Raw genomic sequence first — 20,702 nt, forward strand, 5'->3', positions numbered from 1 at the left:
GGGGTCATGAGTGGCATTTCACCAGAAACGAAACTAGCGGATCTGAGCAGACGCAGTGAGCGTTGACATGCTCAGTCGGTGGAGACAGTGTGCGGAGGCGACAGTCCTGATGCTTTACACGGTAACAACTTGTAGACTTGAAGGAAAAATGTGACTGCAGGATATTTTAAAAATCTGCAGTAGCAAAGGGCACAGTGGTCTCTCTTCAAGGTAAGAAGAATGATCGCCTTGTTTTTTCTTCATGTGTTTGTTTTTGGTGAAAGTTGGCAGGCCAAAGTATACCAACAAAAAGTGGAGGGGTAGTTTGACGTGACGGATGAAAAAAAATCATCATGTTTGTCTGGTCTTTGGGGATCACTGTCTCTAAACTGCGAATAACCCTATAATTCAATGTTTGTCATACTGTATTTGGGACACACATGTAAGGTTACACACTATTGTCTTGTCTACTGTCTAACTATCACTTACCCCGCCCTAAAACCTCAACCACAGTCAAACTTGCATGGTTACTATGTTGTTTGAATTTTGTGTTATTTGTCCTTTTTGAACCACAACCTCTAAAAAGCAATTTCCCTATTTTCTTTTCCCATTAATTCGTCGGCTAATTAAATGTGTTTATTTCCACAAACCCAGCTCATCACATACACATAGGGTGGGAAGGAACACATTTGAAGTGGGGGTTACTGTAGAGTTCACAAACGTGTGAGTTGGAGCTGTGTGTGTGGTGGAACTTTATACATGATGCTGTAAAATATACATTAATAATAATAATAATAATAGCAGCAACTGAGAAGGCCCGATCACCCCAAGTTGGTTGTGCTTTTTTTCTAACATGATTACGGCCCTTAACAAATCAATCATATACTAAAGGCAGTGGCCGCTGGTGAAAAATATTCTAGGTGGAGCTGTGCTTTATGAACTTTATGCACAGCTCCACTACTTCCTGAACTCAATACAGCACCTTTATTTCCTGTCCTACATTATTGGACAAACTGATTAATCCAGGTGTGTCTGACCTCACTAGTGACAACAACAATGGTCAGACACATCTGGATTAATCAGTTTGTCCAATAATGTATGATAGGAAAATAAAGGAGCTGGATTGAGTTCAGGAAGTAGTGGAGCTGTGCATATAGCTTATTAACTCAGTTTCAATAACCATCCCAAAACAATTGAACATAAACGGCTGGATACCAGTGCTCTGTGAAATAGTAATTATTTAATGCCAATATTAATACCTTGAGGCATTCTTATACAAAACATAAATACCATATTGCACAAACACAAGTTTAGAACCAAATTGGAAACAAATAACTTATTAGGCTTACACACTTTTACACACAAAGCTGTTGACTGTTACAGCAGTGCCCCCTTGTGGCAGAGACATCACAGCAGCAATGTCACCAGAAATCCCACTCTCTCACCCGCGGCCGGGGCATATCAGAATCGACGACGCTGATTGGATTAATTCCTGTTGCTATGTGCGAATCTCTTGTCAGTAATTGGCTGGCTGCTACACCGACTGGGCGATTTTTCTGTCGCCCCAGGCACTCAGCAGGGAGCTTTTTACTCCGAAAATTATGATTTATATTTTATATATGATATGTTGTTGCGAATTTAAACACACAATTTACTTAAAATAAGTGATTATTGTTCATTTTAATTTTTTAATTTTTAAAATAAAAATAAAAAACACTACGGAGGGCAGCGCCCTATCGCCCTCTATTGGCCAGCCGCCACTGACTAAAGGAATAAAAATCATGTAAAAAAAAAAAAAAAAAAAAAAAAGATAGGAGCATTTGGACCTTAAAATATAATATTACCTCGAATTGAAATCAAAACATCATTAAAATATGAACATAACCAACAAAAATTAAATGAAACTTTTTTGCTCTGAAAGACCCACCGTAGATCATTTTTTGTATAGAATCTTTAGGGGGATATAGCAGGGCAACAGTGAAATGCGTACTGTGTTGATGAACACCCATGAATACAATTGGCTCATTGAATTGAAAAAAGTATCAGCTTTCCAGTTAAACCCAGTGTATGCAATTCCATACTGCATGCACACACAAAAAACCTGCATGAAATTAGCATAAACTGGCCATGTCTGTAAAATGGGGACTTGTGGGATGCCAGTTTCTCCCTTGCCAAAATTTAGCCTAACTAGCATTTTTTAGCCCTCTTTTTTGACATGCTATCATGATGGATGCCTTAGGTCGTCTAATTTCATGTGATCGGCTTCTACTACTAACTTCACTCTAGCTTTAAAACAGCTCAGCTTTAAAATGCTGAGTTTGTAAAGTTTATTGGTACTAGAGAATTTGAACCCAGTGAGACAGACTAAGTTGCAAGGATTGTTCAGTTTACTTAGTCAATAGGCAGGGTCAAACATTTTTAAACAGGGAAAAGTAAACTATACTACACAACAAAAAATGTTATTATTTATGACAATATAATTCTTTGTAACAGAAACAAATATTTTTTCTTTCTCATCCTGATCTGATGACCTTTCAGATTTAGCTCATCAAGTTGTGAAATGTGCTAGATGATAAAAGATTAAATGTAACTGTATGTGTTCTTTTGCAGCAACAAGGTGATAATGAATAAACCCTGGAGTTGATTATGTGACAGAAGGAGAAATAAAATCATGAGTGAGTAACCTGACAGTTTTTTATGTGATGTCCTTACTTTAATTACTTACAAGATGTTGTAATAGGTCGAGTTATTTGCAGTGAAATTTCTTATGATTTTTTTATGCTTTCAAAGTTGAAATACTTAAGATATTCCTTTGTGCACAACACTTCTCCTTATCTGCTAGATGTGTAATAGGCAATTGTTAAGGGCAGTTTTATAAGATGTTAATATTAATATCTGCCAAATTTATGAATGTAAAAATGTATTGTAATATTTCAGTGTTGTGCTTACAGCTTCCATTACCCCTCATGCTTGTAGTGTGTGAAAATAACTTTGTGTTTCTCTGATTCTATTATTTATAATCAAACTTATTTGTTTTGTTTGTCTTTTCTCAATATACAGCGGATAAACTTGAGCAGTCACCCAAGAATTGGACTGAATCACAAGTAAGCACCTGGTTAAGCTCTATTGGAGTGAAGGAACAGTATATAGAGAAACTCTATGAGGAAGAAGTAGATGGACAAATCCTTCTTGCACTAAATGAGGACTTTTTGAAGACAAAGATTTGCATGAAATCGGGGCCTGCTCATTTAATTATTCAAAAAAGAGATGAGCTCATCAACTCCCAACAAAAGTCTCAGGAAAAGAAAAAGCCTACTGGCAGCAAACAAACTGAGGTGGAGCAGAAAAACGTCAAGCAGAAATCAGTTCAGTGTCAACCTACAACATGTGAAAGTCCCACAACACAGATTCCTGAAAGAGATCAAGATGCCTTAGAGGAGAGACAGAAAGCTAAAGAACAATGTGTGCTGACTTCAAAGGAAGACTGCAAACCACGACCATTTGATCAAGAAGGCATTGACTTTCTATATGTAAAGCACAGGGTCCTGCAGCCTGAATCAGGGGCTTTTAATCTGACATCTCCATGCCATGAATTTAAGTCTTTTGCTTTAGCAGCAACATTGGATCGTACAAGACTACAAGCTAAATTTGCCAAAGAGGTTCTTAAATTTGCCACTGGCTGTATGAATATCAGATCAAATGGCACAGTACACTTTGGTGTGATGGACAGCAAGGAGGATGCAGGATATGTGCATGGTGAAATAGTTGGTATCCCTGTAAATGAGAAAGACGTCTATGTAGATGCTTTGGACTACATTGAGAGGAGTTTCTCCACCGACAAAGAGCATTTACGTCAGTGTGTGCGGCCACCAAGGTTCATTGAGGTGATGGATCGAGACAGTACAGAAAAGAAGTATGTGGTAGAGGTTGACATTGTGCCTTCAATAAGTATTGTTAAGAGCAAGGTTTATGCAGTTCGTTTGCCAAACTTCAAAGAGACAACCAACAAAGTAGAGTTTGAGAAAGAATCTATTTTGCGGAGGGTGGGTTCAAAAACAGAGCCAGTGAGTGACAAAGACCAAAGTGATTTTTACCAGCGGGTCAAAGATCGGGATGCTCAAAGAGAAGAAGCAGAGAAATGCCAGTTTCTCTGGGCTCCAGAGATCTGCCAAGACCTTGGAAGAAAACTTACAATGCTGATGACTAGTGGAAAGAAATTCATGGAAAAGGATAAGTGGTTCATACTTGTCACAAACAAATTCAAACCTGACGACCTCTGCAACATTGACTGGCTGCTTAACATGAACATCTTCTGTGTGTTTGACTTTGACCCAGACTCAAAGATATCAGGTCTTTGCAGTAGATACCTTCAGCATCATGCTGCAAACATGCATTTTTTGCAGAGCTATAAGATATCCAGTGACACAAGCATCAAAGAATTCACAAGCAACTTGCATCTGTTTGAGCAAACTAGCTGGATCTTTTGTAATGGTCGTACTGACTTCCAAGGAAATGAAACTCCATGTGATGAAATGACTTGGATCAAAACAAAAATGACTCTCCTGAGGGAATCTGTGTCTTTGATCTGCAAACAAATCTTGCCTAAAGGGACATTCCAGGTCCTTTTCCTTCTTACGTCAACAGTTGAGAAACCACTCTTGCACACCTTTTATGAGTTTTTCACAGACATGGAAGGCCATGAAGACATCACCTGCATCTGTGAATCAAAGATTAACTTTCAGAAATGGCAAAGCTTTGCAGAGGGTTCATGTGGACCAGAAACCGTGAATAATTCCAGTGTTGTTGGGATGAAAATGAGTCACATTAATGCAACTCTGCAGCAAGTACAACCAATAAAAGCATCTGCAAGAAAACACTTGCCAGTCTTTGTGAAAGGGACTTGTCTTCTTGAAACACTCAAAGAGGAACAGATGTATTCTCTGGAAATTTTGACTGTTGATCATTGTGATGAAACAAGCGAAGACTTCATCAATGAGGAAAAAGAAAGCATTGAACGCCAGTTCTACCGTGGAGGGAGAGTGACATGGTTGAATTTCTGGCTTGCTGAACACAAATATGTTGGAGAGGTTATTGACAGAGATGCTTATCATGATGTTTCCAAACTTCTCGATGATGCTTTGAAATGGAATGCAGATCAGACTCCGGTCAATAGTATAAACATCTACCACCATCCTGGAAGTGGTGGAAGCACTGTGGCAAGACAAGTGCTTTGGAACAACAGGAAAGATCTAAGGTGTGCGGTTGTGAAGCCTTCATACTCAGTTGCTGTAGTTGCACAACATGCAGTTGAACTAAGAGAATATGAAGAAAAAGATCCACAGAGGTGTCTTCCTGTGCTGCTCCTCATTGAAGACTCTGACAAAGAATATCTAGGTGATCTCAGGAATGAACTAGAGGTTGCCATCAACGTCAAAAGAATCCAGTATGGAACTCTATGTTTCATTCTGCTGAGCTGCAGACGATCCCATGATCCAGAGAGAAGATGCAAGGAGTCTCCATTACAGAATGTGTCTGTCACTCACAAACTGTCTGATCAAGAGAAAAGAAAGTTTGCTGGAAAACGACAAGTGCTTGAGAAAAAATATGAGCCACAATTCATCCTGACATTTGTTTTGATGAGTGAAGGATTCACTAAGAAGTATGTTGAAGAGTTTGTGGAACATTTGCTGCAAGGCATTGACCATCATTCTGCTGTGACTCGCCTCATTCACTATGTAGCACTGCTGAACACTTATGTTCAAAACTCTTTCATCTCTCAGTCACATTGTGAAGCTTTGCTTGCCTTAACCATTCACTTGGAAAGGTTTCGGCAGCACGAGTTTGAGAGATCACTCAGTGATCAGGCTAAACTAGTCTTCTTGCACCTTAGAGATGAGATGACGCACATTGAGTCAATCAGAATCATTCACCCACTCGTTGCAGAGGAAATTCTCAAACAACTTCTGGGTAACCAAAAGACCCATAGCAGTTTGGCAATGAATTTACTCTGCGAGACTGTGCTTTTCGAGCACAGATTTGGAAGGGATGAATACCTTTCATTTTTGAGGGCACTTTTCCTTAGGCGATCCAGAATAAGCAAAGGAGACGAATATGACAGTTTTTTCTCTCCTCTGATTGAACATGTGTGTGAAAATGAGAAAAGCCCAGGGAAAGCAATTGAGTTACTGATAGAAGCGTTCCAGCGTTTCCATAAAGATCCGTTCTTTGCACAGCAACTTGCTCGTCTTCATTATACTTATGAAAAGTTTGAAGAGGCAAAATGCTGGGCAGAGACAGCTGCTAAGCAGCTGCCCAACAACTCATACATACTGGACACAAAAGGACAGGTGTACAGAAAATGGTTCCAAGCAAAATGCAAAGCTATTGACAATGACAATGTACCAAAGACAGCCCAAAATATAGCCCATGCTGTGGAGACTGCACTGAAAGCCCTGGAGTGTTTTCAAGAGTGTGAGAAAGCAGCTAATGCAGATATGGACAATGTTAACAGTTCAGGGTTTTTTTCTGAGGTTGAGGTTGGGTGCAGCCTGCTCAAACTGATCTCTTCATTGCAAGTGTTTGCAAACAGAGGCAATGGCCATGCAGAGTGTATGAAGTACCTGTTAACAGATTACATTCCTGAAGAAGTTGAAGAAGCCTGGCAACCATTTCATGGCCATTTGAAAAGACTTCACAAGACAATGCAAGATGCCTTGGAATGGATTTCAGAAGACCTCAGTTACTTCCAAACAGACATTGGGGTAGATGAAGAGGAAACCCCTGAAAGGCCTGAGGAGAAGATAAGCCACCCACTAAAATGGTTGGCAAAGAAATCTTCAGAGTATGGGAAGTACTTCAGTGAAGCTTATTCTACTGCACTTCAACAACACGGGCAATCGATCCCAGCCAATTTAACTCCTTTTCAAAAACGCATGATCATATATTATCTTGGCGGAGGTAACATCACAACCATCCTCTCAAAGCTGACTGACCATAAGGATGCAGTACATCTTCTAGAGAGCATCCTTTCTCTCTACCCCAGCAATCCAGTGAAGGCCAAATTTGTTCAAAGGGATATTGCCAACTACATCGTGGCCCACATTATTCTGAACTGCCTGTCACCTCAGTCTCCAAAAGTTGCTCCCCTGAAAGATCTACAGGCGCTGTGTCATCAGTTCCCAACTGATAAAAGGAAATGTTTACCAAGTTCCCTGTTCTTGCTTACATTGCTGTTTTGGCCAGAGGATCATGACACAGACCATGAGAAAGAAACAAAATATGAAACTGTGCAGTCTGCTGTTGAACACTTGGAAAGAGACTACTGGACCAAGATGAAGGACATTCCTCAGCGGAAGAGAAGGCTTTACACCCATTTTTTTCTGGGCAGTGGAAATGGATTGGATAAATTTGTCCACAAGAGAAAGTTTGAAAAAATCACTAAGGTGTTCTCAGTCTCTGAGAAACGCATGAAATGGTTTAGCGGTGAGGCATGGAAGATGCCTGAGATTTCCCGGATGCTGAAACGTGTTTCTGGATGGACTGAAGATGGAGTGGTTTACCTTCAGGGACCTCAGAAGAAGAAGTTCAATATTCTGCCTCTTTATGTACCTTCAGTGCCTCATAGCAATGAAAACATCACGTTCTACTTGGGATTTACCTTTAGAGGCCCTGTTGCCTGCAACATCCTTGTGAAAAAATAGCTTGCCTTTGGACACTGCTCAAATACTGCTGTATGTCACCTTGCTTTAGCATGGGCCTAATATAAAGCAAGAATGCACTATGAAAAGATCGATTGAAAACACTCAATGCTTATGTTATTTTTTTTGAGTAGGCAATATTTGTAGAAGGCAAAACTAAGTGTTGAAGCACATGATATGGAATCGCATTGTTTTGTATAATGTAAGATTATGTAAAATTATATATTTCTTTTTTATGTACCTGAATATATATATGTGTATATGTAAGTGTACTCAAAAATAGTGTCATAAGAATTAATAACAAGTTTTTGTGCATATCACATCTAACCTGGATTACGATTGATTGCAAAATGCTTCTTTTTTTATCACAAGGAAGAATATGAACTGAATTTGGTACTACTCAGTGCTTTTCAAATGACCTTTGAGTCCCTGTTTAGACCTGTATCTAGCATCTAATTATACTCAGATCATTTGTAGATCTAGTTGTGATGGACTGCAGCTCACACGGCATCAAAATGCATCTCAAGTGATATTTCTGCTTGGTATAATCAGGAAAATAAACAGAAAACAAGAGTGTGCTAATGACAATGCTAATATGCAGATGCTTAATAGATACAATGGTGACCATGTTCACCTTTATAACACTCTGGGTCCACTTGTGACCTCATCACACAAGATTAATTTTGGTTCCACATATAAACAGGGCCTAAACATCCGGGCTAACCTCATACTCATTCTATGTTTTCCAAGATGCAATGTATAATTCAATACAATCAAATGCAGATAAATGTATCAAAAAACTAAATAATCTTCAATTGTATCACTGTTTTGACATGAAAAATTATGTATCTTAAGAGCAACATTATTTACAGTTGGATTGGAATGTATGTACATTTTGATATGAATTTCTTTTTACTTGTTGTATTGAAACTGAATATCAATGAACTATGAAAACTTACTTCTTAAGATAAAACTAGCCAGTTGGGCTAGTGTGCATACCTATACTTTTTTGAAATGGTATTTGTTTGTGACATTAAGAGAGATTTGACTCTGTAACCTCTTGTGTCCTTAAAAATATGTAAAATGTATCACTGAATACAATAAACCTATTGTCCCGTTTCCCCCCCCCCCCCATGACATTCCATATCAGGCTTTTATATTACTAATTTGAACACTTTGTACTTGGCAAATTTCTAGAAATATCAGATAAGTACTGATATGTTGCAACATTGCAGTGTCAACAGTTGACGTAAAATTATAAATGAGATTTAAATTGTTACAGGAGATCAGAAAACTTGTTTCAAATGTTAAGGTATGTTGTTGCCAGTGCTTTATTATCTTATTATTTTACAATTGGAAACATGAACTTTGTCTGTTCATCTGTTCATTGTGATACCCACCAGATACGTTGGAGCTAATGTACCTGGAAACCAGTGTATATTGTTCAAAATGACATGTCTACTTTCTAATTTTAATTAAGTTTAATATATGGGACCATTACACCAGGTTTTGTGATTGAGATGAGTTAATCAGGCTAGTCAATGCACCTGAAAACCAGTGTATAGTTTAAAATGACATGTCTACTTTCTCATTTTAATTCAGTTAAACATTTTGGACCAGTACACCAGGTTTTATGATTGTGATGAGTTAATCAGGCTAGTCAATACAAGATCAATAGATTTTCAACTCAGAAATGGAAGAAACAAACTCAAATTGTTATAGTTAGGTAAGAGTAGAATCAAAAAGGCTCCCAAAGTTTGGTTGAACACACATCACCAGCAGATTTATATTTGTTTGTGTACATTTTTTAAATTAATTTTGATCATGATTATTAAGGATGATCCAGGGATTAAAGGATGAGACACTCTGGGAGAATGATACAAACATTAATGTGTGTCTATCAGGAAATGAAACATCGCATATTTGATGTAAATAATTTTGATAGCACTTGTTCCTTATTGTTTAATGGTACTTACGTGTTTGTGCCTAACTGTGCTTTTCTTTTTAATTTGTGTTTTTCATGCGGAAAAATATGAGAGGAATAAGGAGGCGGGGAAGTTCTCCGCACCAGCAGTAACCTAACAGACTTGAGCAATTTAGTCCACACATGCTTGCCGTAGTTAGCTTTGACACAGTTACATGTTGTTTTGTCGTCTGTATGCCTGTTTTTACATTGTAGACATCTGATTTCAGTCTCATACTGCATGGTTTGCAGCCGTGTAACAACACGTTTCTTCCGCCTCTGCTCACACGTTTGAGGGAAAAGCTAAATAAATATCTCCGACTCTGAACTGCTGGATAGCTAATGGCTAACCAGTCTAGCTGCCACTGAGGATACAGCTAATGAAAAACACCACCAAAATCCACAAAATAAACACAACAGTGAGTGAGAATGATTCTCCATTAGATAGATGTTACCGGTGCCTTTTTGCAATTGCTGCAACTTACTCTATTATTGAATGCTTCAAACGTATGAGGCAAAGGAGTGTGTTGCTAAGCTCACCTTAAATGCACTTTTACCTGACAGTGCATGTCTGATGTGGGCATGGCTCTGTTATCTAACTGTGCTGCAGCTGTGCTCCTCATTATTAACATGTTTGTACGTCAGCCACCATGAGACCAGAATGGTTGGGTCAGTTCCTGCTAAGGAAAATAAAACCATAGCACACAAAATATTTCTTAATAATCCAAGAAAACCACAGAACAATTCAGTGGAGACAATGGGAACGCACCCAGAAAACTCCCAAGAGACTGATATCTTCAGTGATGATAGATGCACCATGTCCCCAGAGAGTCGGTTTGACTGTGCCAGAGACAGGGTCCTCAGCCAGAGAGAGTGTGAGGAGAGGGGCTGCTGCTATGACCCCTTGCCCAACTTTGCAGGACCACCTAGGTGCTTTTACCCCCATTTGTACCCTGGGTACAAAATGGGTCCCCTCACTACCACTCTGCGAGGACAGTCTGCCACCCTGACTCGTGCCACCCCCTCCTATCTTCCCAAAGATATCCCCACTCTCCTCCTAGAAGTCACAGAGGAGACTGCAGGCTGCTTGCACCTCACTGTAAGTAAAAAATACTGTAAGTAAGTAAAGTTTAGAAGACTGTAATGCCGTATGAGTGGATGATAATACTACAATAGTAACATAGCATGTGTTCCTCTGGCCAGTGAGGTTGGCAAATTCAACAATTTTCAGGTTTTGGTCAGACTGTGTGAGCTGTGACATTTGGGAGAAATGGAAAGTCTCATTTCCTTTTATATTGTAGACACTATGATGATTTAAAAGCGTTAATTTTACATGAAATGTCTCAACAAAACATTGACATATTCAGATACATGTACACATATACAAATAATCAAAAAATTGTAGAAAGTTTCATTTGTATGTTTGTTTGCTAATTGTGTCTCAAAAGCCAGGAATAAAAGGTAAGATTGACAATCTAATTAGTATTTACTCTGATATTTCATAGATTATACAGTAAATGTCTATGACATTGACATTGTTAGTTCATGTGCCTTAGATCAAAAGATTAGACCCTCTACTTTTCTGTAGACACCGTTTACTAGATTGTGCTGATAAAATAAGATAATCCTTTATTAGTCCCACGATGGGAACATTTACAGCATTACAGCAGCAAAGTGGATAGCAAAAATAGAAAGAGCATCATAAATATATAAAGAACAATAAATAATAAGTAAACAAGCATTATGAAAAATAGACAATAACAATAGCAACAGTATGAACAAGAGGAATATTAGTATTGTCAGATTGATAATATATACCTGAGTGTGATATATTTCACAGATTTTAAAGTGAAAAAAATATTGCACTGTTGAACTGAAAGAAATATTATACCTGAAATACTTATATTGCACTGTAGTGTATATTAAAAAGTGCAGTTTGTCAGTTGTCCAGGTCAGGGCTGTGTGTGTGGTGTACTGTGAGCAGCACTGACTGCACAGTCTGACAGCTGCAGGAAGGAACAACCTGAAATATCCGTCCTTCACACACTTTGGGTGAAGCAGGCCAGTGCAGTCAGAGTGTCCTGCATGTGGTGGGAGTCGATATACAACTTAACTGACATTTGTTTTCCTTCAAGCTGAAGGACCCGTCCTCTCAGCGGTATGAAGTTCAGCTCCCCGCTGGTGTCCCTCAAAGGAAAACTGATATCAAAGATGTCCTCTATACCACTGAATACCAGTCTGACCCATTCGGCTTCATAGTGCAGCGTAAATCCAATGGGAGGGTGATGTGAGTATTTTGTTCAATGTATACTGTATTTCGGGTGCATTATATCGACGGCATCATAGTAACAACTGGATAGCCTTACCTATGTCATCATCATCAACAACCTACTTTGGCATGCCTAGTTACATTGTACTTATTATTACTAATATAATCCTGTTTTCTACTTGCAGTCTGATCTCTCCTTTCAATAAATAGGGTTCATACAGTGTTTACTTTTTAAATTTTCCAACCACAACATATTTTTCTATTTTTGTAACATTTATAACATAGTGTCGTGGTAATTCTTTGACAAAATGGACTTCACTCCAGAGACATTTCTGTCAGATCTGTAATTCTTCCTTGTGGCCACAAGGGGCCAACATCTGTGTAGACAGACGGACCAACAACAATGTCAGCCACTTTGTTTTATGGTATTTATACAATACATCAACTGTACACTACCTATTAGGATAGCACATTAGTTCAAATCACTTTACAACCTTTCTTTCTCAAGACACTTCTTATACTTTGTACGTTACAACATCCACCGTGTAACACACATGAGCCTCCTTAGACACATCTTCCATTGCTGCACAGACATACATTAACGTATTCTGAGAAACAACATGATGAGTGCATTCAGGAGCTTCATTTGGACAGGAAAGATTCCACTTGCCTAATATCTGCAGGAGTTTCTCTGTAGAATGATTATCTTCTGTCTTCTAAAAGCCAATCATGCAAAACTTAGACTGTGAAGAAAAAGGTCAACACCAAAAGTTCACTTCTGCAGTGTGGTTAGGATTAGGGTTCACTTCTGCAATGCAAAATGTAAAATAAAGGAAAAAAACCCTCAAACTTCCATTAGGTAGACAAGCAGATGCGCCAATTTGTATAGCATTCTTCACATACTGTTGTAATATAATGAACAATTTATTCATTCCTTGTCATAAGGATCATTGGATCATTGTAACCCTGTACTTTCATCAATGCATTGCAGCCTCATCTATTTTTTCTTACTTCTATCTTTGTATTTACTATATTAGTATATTAATAAAAGTCACCTTATGTTTAGGCTTTTTTTTGCCATTATTTATATAGTAACTAGCAGAGGGGTCAACAGGAAACAGGGAGAGAGGGGGGAATGACCTGCAGCATAGGTCCCTGGCCGGATTCGAACCAGGGACGCTGCAATTATGTGGCATGCGCTCTAACCACTCGACCACCAGGACGCTCCGAAAGTCATCTTATTTTAATTTAAGAATCATGGTTAGCTCTACAGTGTGAAATGACCGGTGATGATTTTCTTAATCATAATAATGATGAATGTTTTGTTTTCTGTGTCCTGCCTGCTCAGTATGAATACCACAGTCGCTCCACTGCTGTTTGCTGACCAGTACCTGCAGCTGTCCACCACACTGGCCTCCTCTCTTGTTTCTGGCCTTGGGGAGCATTATACCTCCCTCATCCTTGACCTTAACTGGACTTCTCTGACTCTCTGGAACAGAGACATGGCGCCTCATGTGAGTATGTGGGACACCTGTGGCCCTTGTACACCCTTTTTTTTATGTATAAAATTCCATCTAGTCTATAAAATGCATTTGTCATTCCCTGCATATTCCTCATTGTGTATTCAAAGCAAGTCATAAATGTTGACACTATCTTTCTCTACAGGCTGATGCTAACCTCTATGGTTCCCATCCGTTCTACATAGTGCAGGAGGAGGATGGTCTGTCAGATGGAGTTTTCCTTCTCAACAGCAACGCCATTGGTACTTCCTGTTATAATAAGCCACACACTCACACTTTCTCTTCACTTTTCAAAGTGCAGGATATTTTCCTGCATATAACGATACTTATTATTGCTAAACGTCTTCCCAAATATCTCTGCAGAGGTGGTGTTGCAGCCAACCCCTGCTTTAACCTGGGTGTCCACAGGTGGAATCCTGGACCTGTACATCTTTCTGGGTCCTGACCCTCAAAGTGTAATACGACAGTACCTCCAGGTTATTGGTATGTCTTGTCAATATTTCAGTGTTCAATATCACATCTCTAGGCAGTAATAGCAATAGGTATATATGCATACCAAGTGAGAAATGTGTACTTTTCAAGTGGGAAAGTGAAAAGCATTTCAGATCTCTGAGGCAACATGGAAAAGCGAGCATGTATTTATTCATTGTTTATTCATCCTCAGGCTATCCTATGATGCCTCCCTATTGGTCACTTGGCTTTCATCTTTGCCGCTGGGGTTACACAACCACAAAAACGACCCGGCATGTGGCTCAACGCATGCAGGATGCCAACTTTCCAATGGTAAATAAACATCCTCACAAAACCTTAGTGAAAGCGTAGTGATAATTAAATCTCAGTTGCTTTTTTTTCTGTATATGTACATGATAAATGCACATATAGTCATAGAGTCATCATCAGTGAGAGGTTCATTGAATGTGTGAAAAAAAAATTCAACAGCATTTGAGAGTTTAATCAACACTTACTGATACTTGAAAATCTCTGTATAATCCTATAATTATTAGTTATCATCTAGGGTGAAAAAGTGTATGTTTGGTTAGACTCCTGATTAAATCACTTTTTTGCTACAATGATTTTGCTTTTGTCTCCATTAGGATGTGCAGTGGAATGACCTGGACTATGCAAATAAGCGCAGGGTATTCACCTTTGACCCCTGGCGATTTGGGGACCTCCCAGAGATGGTAGAGGAGTTCCATAAGAGAGGCATGAAGTACATCCTCATTCTGGTGTGACATCTTTAAGTTTAAAGGACGTCACAATCTGATTGTGCTGATATAATTTTCAATAAAAAAACAAAAAACAAAACAATACATCAATTGTTTAAATTGTAGTATTGTATACAGATATGTGAACATAAGTAAACATTAACAGTGTATGTCCAGTAGATGGCAGAAAAACACTCTTAACTCATGACTGCTGTTTTTTGCCCCAGGACCCTGGGATCAGCAGCACCAGTCCCCCTGGAACTTACCCTCCATTTGATGATGGACTTAAACGAGATGTCTTTATTAAAAATGCTACAGGACACATCCTAATAGGGCAGGTTAGACGTCTTTTTTGTCTGCATGTGTGTGCATTGTGGGATGTGTTCGATATGGGCGTGGGTGTTTATGCATTAACATTCACATGCTATACAGGTTTGGCCGGGTCCAACGGCCTTCCCTGATTTCACTAACCCAGACACCAGGCAGTGGTGGGAAGTCTGCATTAGAGATTTTCATTCTAAAGTTCCAGTGGATGGTCTGTGGATTGTGAGTATGCGCACACTCACACTCACATACGCTCACACACGCGCACACACACACAGACACACACACACACACACACACACACACACACACACACACACACACACACACACACACACACACACACACACACACACACACACACACAAACATAGAGCCACATTAGGCATTGAAATGTAATGGATAATTTCAATCTCAATTTCAATCGTGAAACTTGAACGCAGCTTTCTGGTAGTATTTGTAGTATGCATTGCACCTTAATATCACATAAAGTATAATTTTTCTGTTGTTTTTTCTCCCATGCTCCACCCTTAATATCACATAAAGTATAACTTATCTGTTGTTTTTTCTCCCATGCTCCACCCTTGCTCTACCCAGGATATGAATGAACCAGCCAGTTTCGTCCAGGGCTCAGTCGAGGGCTGTCCTGACAACGATCTTGAGAGCCCGCCCTACACACCTAGTAAGTGGACTGAATCAGTCTTGAAGGCAAACAAGCATTATTAGTTTTACATTCATAGTCAATTCATGAATTCACCATGTTAATGACTAGAGACACATAACTGATATGTTCATTGTTACATATGTTGCATCATTTTATAGCCTGTGTGTGTCTCTCTGACTCTCATACAAACAGGGGTGGTTGGAGGCCAGTTGAACTCAGGAACTCTTTGCATGTCAGCTCAGCAAAGGCTGTCCACCCACTACAACCTGCACAATATGTATGGACTGACAGAAGCCTATGCCACTCACAGGTTAGACCATTCAGCACACGGGCACAGAGACAGAGATCACAGAGTCGTTTCACAGTGAATAGCAGAATAATATTAAGCAATCATTTATAACAGTCCAGGGACCGCTGTTAGTGTATATACAAGCCATCAACTTTATAGTTTAGTGATAACAGACCAATGAATCAGAAAACAAAGTTAAATCTTTCATTATTGGTTGAAAGATACAGTATACATACAGTACAGTCCCCCAGTTGCAATGAGTGTATTGGCTTTTGCATGTAGTGCTGTATTTGACAGATGTAAGAACATTCCAGTTTATATTTTAAATTGAATGAGTTGTTCTTTACCATTTGTTATTTATATTGTACATTTATTCTGGGTTGATGATATCCACAGTGCTCTTAAGAATGTACGAGGGAAGAGACCCTTCGTCCTGTCTCGCTCCTCCTACCCTAGCATAGGACGCTTCTCCGGAGTGTGGACAGGAGATGTCAGGAGTGACTGGGAGCAACTTCGATACTCCATCCCTGGTGAGGAGATGTCATTTCTGAAAAATCTGTGTAATCAACTACCTGAATGCGAATAATAGCTTCTTGCTTGGAGGTGTAGAGGCATTTACCATAAGTGGTAAAAGTTAGAAAAGGTTCAACCAAACCATCGGAAAGAGTTTTTGTTTTAGTCTTTTTTAATGTGACCACAGATTATCTCAATGATTCAGACGACCTTTTGCACCTAATCCCCTCCAGCGGTGCTGCAGTTTAGCCTATTCGGGGTGCCTCTGGTGGGGGCGGACATCTGTGGATTTCGAGGCAACACTACTGAGGAGCTGTGTGTGCGATGGATGCAGCTAGGGGCCTTTTACCCGTTCATGAGGAACCACAACGACAAGCCGAACACTGTGAGACACAGACAGTTTGCGTGTGTGTGTGTGTGTGTGTGTGTGTGTGTGTGTGTGTGTGTGTGTGTGTGTGTGTGTGTGTGTGTGTGTGTGTGTGTGTGTGTGTGTACAGTATGTTTGTGAGTTGCTGTAGTATGTTTTAAAAAATGTGTGTCTCTTTGAGTTAAATGTTGGAAATTCTGTGGTTACAGTGACTGTCAGGGGTTTTTATGATGAAGTAAGGGTCTGCCCTGCATGTGTGTATAGAGCAGTCTACTCCATCCACGTTCCATGTATTATGAATACAGGTAACTCTATCCCTTCTCATTGTCTTGTTTTCTGTGTCCCCTAGCCACAGGAGCCCTATGTATTTGCGAAGAAGGCCCAGGCAGCCATGCGCAGTGCACTGAACCTTCGTTACTCCCTTCTCCCATTTCTATATACACTCTTCCATCATGCACATACTACTGCTGACACTGTGGCCCGACCTGTCTTTATGGAGTATGTGTCCTCCTTTTCTTCTTAATTACTTTCTGTCCTCCGTTGTCCTACATAAATATAACGAAGAGCTCGTTTGCTTCACCCTTCACTTGCTTTAATATTTTTTCTGCTCCATGTGTATCCACGCCTTTTAGGTTTCCCACTGACCCTAACTGTGACACCATAGACCGACAGTTCCTGTGGGGGAGTTCACTTCTCATTAGCCCAGTTTTAGAGCAAGGGGTAGTGGAGCTGTCTGCTTACCTGCCCCCTGGCACATGGTACAGTCTGCACAATGTGAGTTTCTCAGCCCGATTCTGTTTAATCTGTTTAATCTCTCACATATAAGCCATAAGACAAACTACACTACCAACTTTTTAATGTTGAAAAGCATCATATTTAAGGCATCCTGTGGTCATGCATGATTTTAACTGTTAACCTGTTTCCCTTGAGGGTCAAGTCATATGTGGTTTGCTCTGTCTAGGGTCAGCCTTTCTACAGTAAGGGTCAATATCTGCTCCTGCCAGCCCCGTTGGACACCATCAACGTCCATGTGAGGGAGGGACACATTATCCCCCAGCAGGTTAGTGCTCTGGGGAAACCCCCAAAGATATAGCTTGCTCGGCTGATCAGAGCACTTTCTGTATCACATTTGGTTGAGTAGAAGATTATTAATAAAATATTTGTGTATAGAACAGAACAAACGCCCAACACATGATTGAAACAGGTGAAACAAGTGCATAGAGTTCCTACTTATAATTTCTATTTCTTGTTTGCACAATCATGTTTGAGGATGGTGTAAATTAAACAAGCAGTGCCCATCCGTGACTGTGACCAATTGTTCAAATATTACAGTAGTCACTGTTTATACAAGTACAAATTGTTTGAATGGATACAATACTATGGCAGAAAATGTTGGTCCAATTAATATGCATCATTTGTCAGTAGTCATGTAGTTTTCGTTTTTAAGTAACTTTAAGTAGACACTTAGTAATGACATTGCTGTTTGGAGGAAAGTAATATAGTGTACATACTGATTCTCATTAAAAGTATGGATTCACTAGAAATAAGCATTTTTGTAAACGCTATTTTTTAATCTTTATCTAAGCAGAAACCTTACTTCTCAGTAAAATGGCTGTCATGACTGATTACTGGTCTATGATCAAATGTTGTGTCTGGTTGTGTTGACCTATAGCTACCATGACATCCTGAAAACTATCTGGAGCACTTTTTTCCCCATTTCATCATGTTTCCTTTGATCTGCTTTTTCTTGTGGAGGAGCCCGCTTTGACAACGACAGCATCACGGAGAAACCCTTTCTTCCTGACAGTGGCACTTACTGCAGGAGGCTGGGCCTGGGGCGACTTTTTCTGGGATGACGGGGACAGTCTTGACACCTTCGAAATGGGGAATTATTGTTACATTATCTTCATTGCTGGACAGGTAGGAAAGAGATTAGTGATGTGTATTTGCATTTGGAAAGCTGCTGAACCAGCGTTTTGCATTTTACTACTGTACTACTTGAATCAAGAGCCTCTTCATTGAATGATGCAATGATGTTTAAATGCTTAAAAACTTTTGTTTAATCCTACCAATTAAAAAAAAATCACCTTGCTTCAGGAATAATTATTATAATCAACTAAAAGGCTCCCAAATGTCTCAACATTGTGCTTCCCACCTTAATACTTTAGTCTCAGGTTGTCAGCGACCCTCTCAGGCTGAACGGGGACCTGGACGGTCTGGTGCTGGGAGGGCTGCAGGTGTTTGGAGTGCCCTCACCACCCCACTATGTATTAGCCAATGGGGAGACAGTCAGGGATTTTACGTACCGCAGTGACACTAAGGTTAGTTCTTTGTGACTCAGCACTACTTCCTTTGGAGTTACTCCTCCACAGAAAGATCATGATGCTATTCACTAGATGTCTGAGTTTTCATCTGTAAATTTACTTCAGATGTCTGCTCTCCTTGTCTACTCACTGCGTCTACTATTTTATGTGTTTGTGGTTGAAATCCAACTATTCTGTCTGTATTTACTTTCCATAGGTTTTGAAAGTGAGTGGTCTGGCCTTGCCCATGTCAAAGGTGTTTACAGTCCAATGGGCTCTCTGATGCACTGAACTTCATTACCCATGAGCCTCTGGGAACTGTTGCCCCCGAAAGCTATAATTTTCTGGACTGATCTGAATCAGCAGATTTTTCCTGAGCCAGTCCGGCCGTCCCAGCACCTTACACTTGCTGCGCCTTTTTTTTCAATTGGCAAGCTTTGTAAGCAGCAGGTTTTTAAATGTGTGATGATATCAAACAATTGGATCAATCATCTTGATGTATCTGGTTTTCTTGCTAGCTCATTTTTGCTGCTAACTGCTACACTAAATCAAGACAGTGTAATGTCTTGGAAATGTATATAGCTTTTCTAACTGTTTGTAAAAAATGTTTATATAATAAAGTCTTTCTGCCTGAAATACATTATGAATAAAAATGGTAGAAAAAAATTGTCTGCAGCATTGCAGCTGAGCTGATTCTCATGAGATATTGCAGGTATTGTTTCATGCCCTTTATTATTTTGCTCTGAAATAAGATCTGTTAGTCCTACTTTTAAATCTTCAGAATAGTTTGACAAAATCAAAAATATTATGAGGCAACAAACTCACAGACTCATTCTTAATGTAAAAACTCTAAACTGGACTAAACTGAAAACTGTGCATCCACTGCACAGCATTCATTTAATAAATATGTAAATTATTTTATTGTGAATTGAATTCTTGTTACTGCCCCCCCCCCCCCTTTCTGTGCTGTATAGGTAATGTTAATTGTTACATAGACTAATGTTCAGGACCATTTTTTACATTCTAGAGCATTAAAAACAAAATACAAAAATGGAATATTTCAACTTTGCTGAATTTTTTGTAGTGTTTGAGCCATATTCATACACAAAAAATTACTATTCAAAAATGCTGTTGATTCTTCACATTAAATATAATCCACTGAAATAGTTCTCATGGTTTATGTAACAGAGGACCATTATATAGTGTGATTGTAAATGTTTTTACTCAAACAAAAAGTGTAGACAGTCAATTGTGTATTATTATTTCAATAAGAAGAGAAAAATGAATTTCCAACACTGAGACCGGTTTTAAAGGGACAGGTGAAGCCTGCAGCAGCTGTGACGGGATGCTCTGACTCCAACTGTGGTCCTGATGATGGACCAACTGCATCCAAGCTTTTCTCCAATGACCTTTAAAACGTCACTTGTGATGAAAAAGGGGGCAGCCACATATGGTAGTCTGGGTCGGATGTTGACTAAAAAAAAAAAAAAAAGCGTTTATGTTTTAAAATACAGCCTTGCTTTGTGTTTTCAGTGTGAAATCTAAAATTCCAGTGACAGAAAAATAGCTTTTGGCCTTCCGGAAGCAGCGAAATGCAGGGGGATAGGTC

General features: G+C 39.4%; 2 protein-coding genes across 4 annotated transcripts; both read left to right on the top strand.

The window, feature by feature from the left end:
- The first annotated feature begins 88 nt into the window (after positions 1-88).
- Positions 89-8,789, top strand: samd9l (sterile alpha motif domain containing 9 like). Of its 2 annotated transcripts, XM_062439560.1 has the most exons (4): positions 89-210; positions 2,590-2,654; positions 3,040-3,735; positions 3,904-8,789. In XM_062439560.1, exons 2-4 carry the CDS (start codon positions 2,651-2,653, stop codon positions 7,677-7,679), a joined length of 4,476 nt encoding a protein of 1,491 aa, XP_062295544.1. In that variant the 5' UTR covers positions 89-210; positions 2,590-2,650; the 3' UTR covers positions 7,680-8,789. The 2 variants fall into 2 exon arrangements, with proteins under 2 accessions (XP_062295544.1, XP_062295543.1); XM_062439559.1 differs by having other exon boundaries at positions 3,040-8,789.
- Positions 8,790-8,953: 164 nt separating this feature from the next.
- gaa (alpha glucosidase) lies at positions 8,954-20,041 on the top strand. Of its 2 annotated transcripts, XM_062438407.1 has the most exons (19): positions 8,954-10,738; positions 11,775-11,926; positions 13,257-13,422; positions 13,574-13,670; positions 13,792-13,911; positions 14,093-14,211; positions 14,523-14,654; positions 14,861-14,971; positions 15,066-15,179; positions 15,555-15,639; positions 15,814-15,931; positions 16,307-16,440; positions 16,657-16,808; positions 17,140-17,288; positions 17,423-17,564; positions 17,752-17,850; positions 18,546-18,710; positions 18,959-19,111; positions 19,311-20,041. In XM_062438407.1, exons 1-19 carry the CDS (start codon positions 10,136-10,138, stop codon positions 19,374-19,376), a joined length of 2,877 nt encoding a protein of 958 aa, XP_062294391.1. In that variant the 5' UTR covers positions 8,954-10,135; the 3' UTR covers positions 19,377-20,041. The 2 variants fall into 2 exon arrangements, 1 of the variants encoding a protein (XP_062294391.1); XR_009927376.1 differs by lacking the exon at positions 19,311-20,041 and having other exon boundaries at positions 18,568-18,710; positions 18,959-19,095.
- The last annotated feature ends 661 nt before the right edge of the window (positions 20,042-20,702 follow it).

This window comes from Scomber scombrus, chromosome 18, assembly GCF_963691925.1.
Source record: "Scomber scombrus chromosome 18, fScoSco1.1, whole genome shotgun sequence".
Classification (NCBI taxonomy): domain Eukaryota; kingdom Metazoa; phylum Chordata; class Actinopteri; order Scombriformes; family Scombridae; genus Scomber; species Scomber scombrus.

Excerpts from the sequence above, each read along its gene's own strand:
- gaa (XM_062438407.1), top strand. The coding sequence starts at position 10,136 with ATGCTTCAAACGTATGAGGCAAAGGAGTGTGTTGCTAAGCTCACCTTA. Across the intron at positions 10,739-11,774 it reads CAGGCTGCTTGCACCTCACT|CTGAAGGACCCGTCCTCTCA; the intron begins GTAAGTAAAAAA and ends TTTTCCTTCAAG. Across the intron at positions 13,423-13,573 it reads ACAGAGACATGGCGCCTCAT|GCTGATGCTAACCTCTATGG; the intron begins GTGAGTATGTGG and ends CTTTCTCTACAG.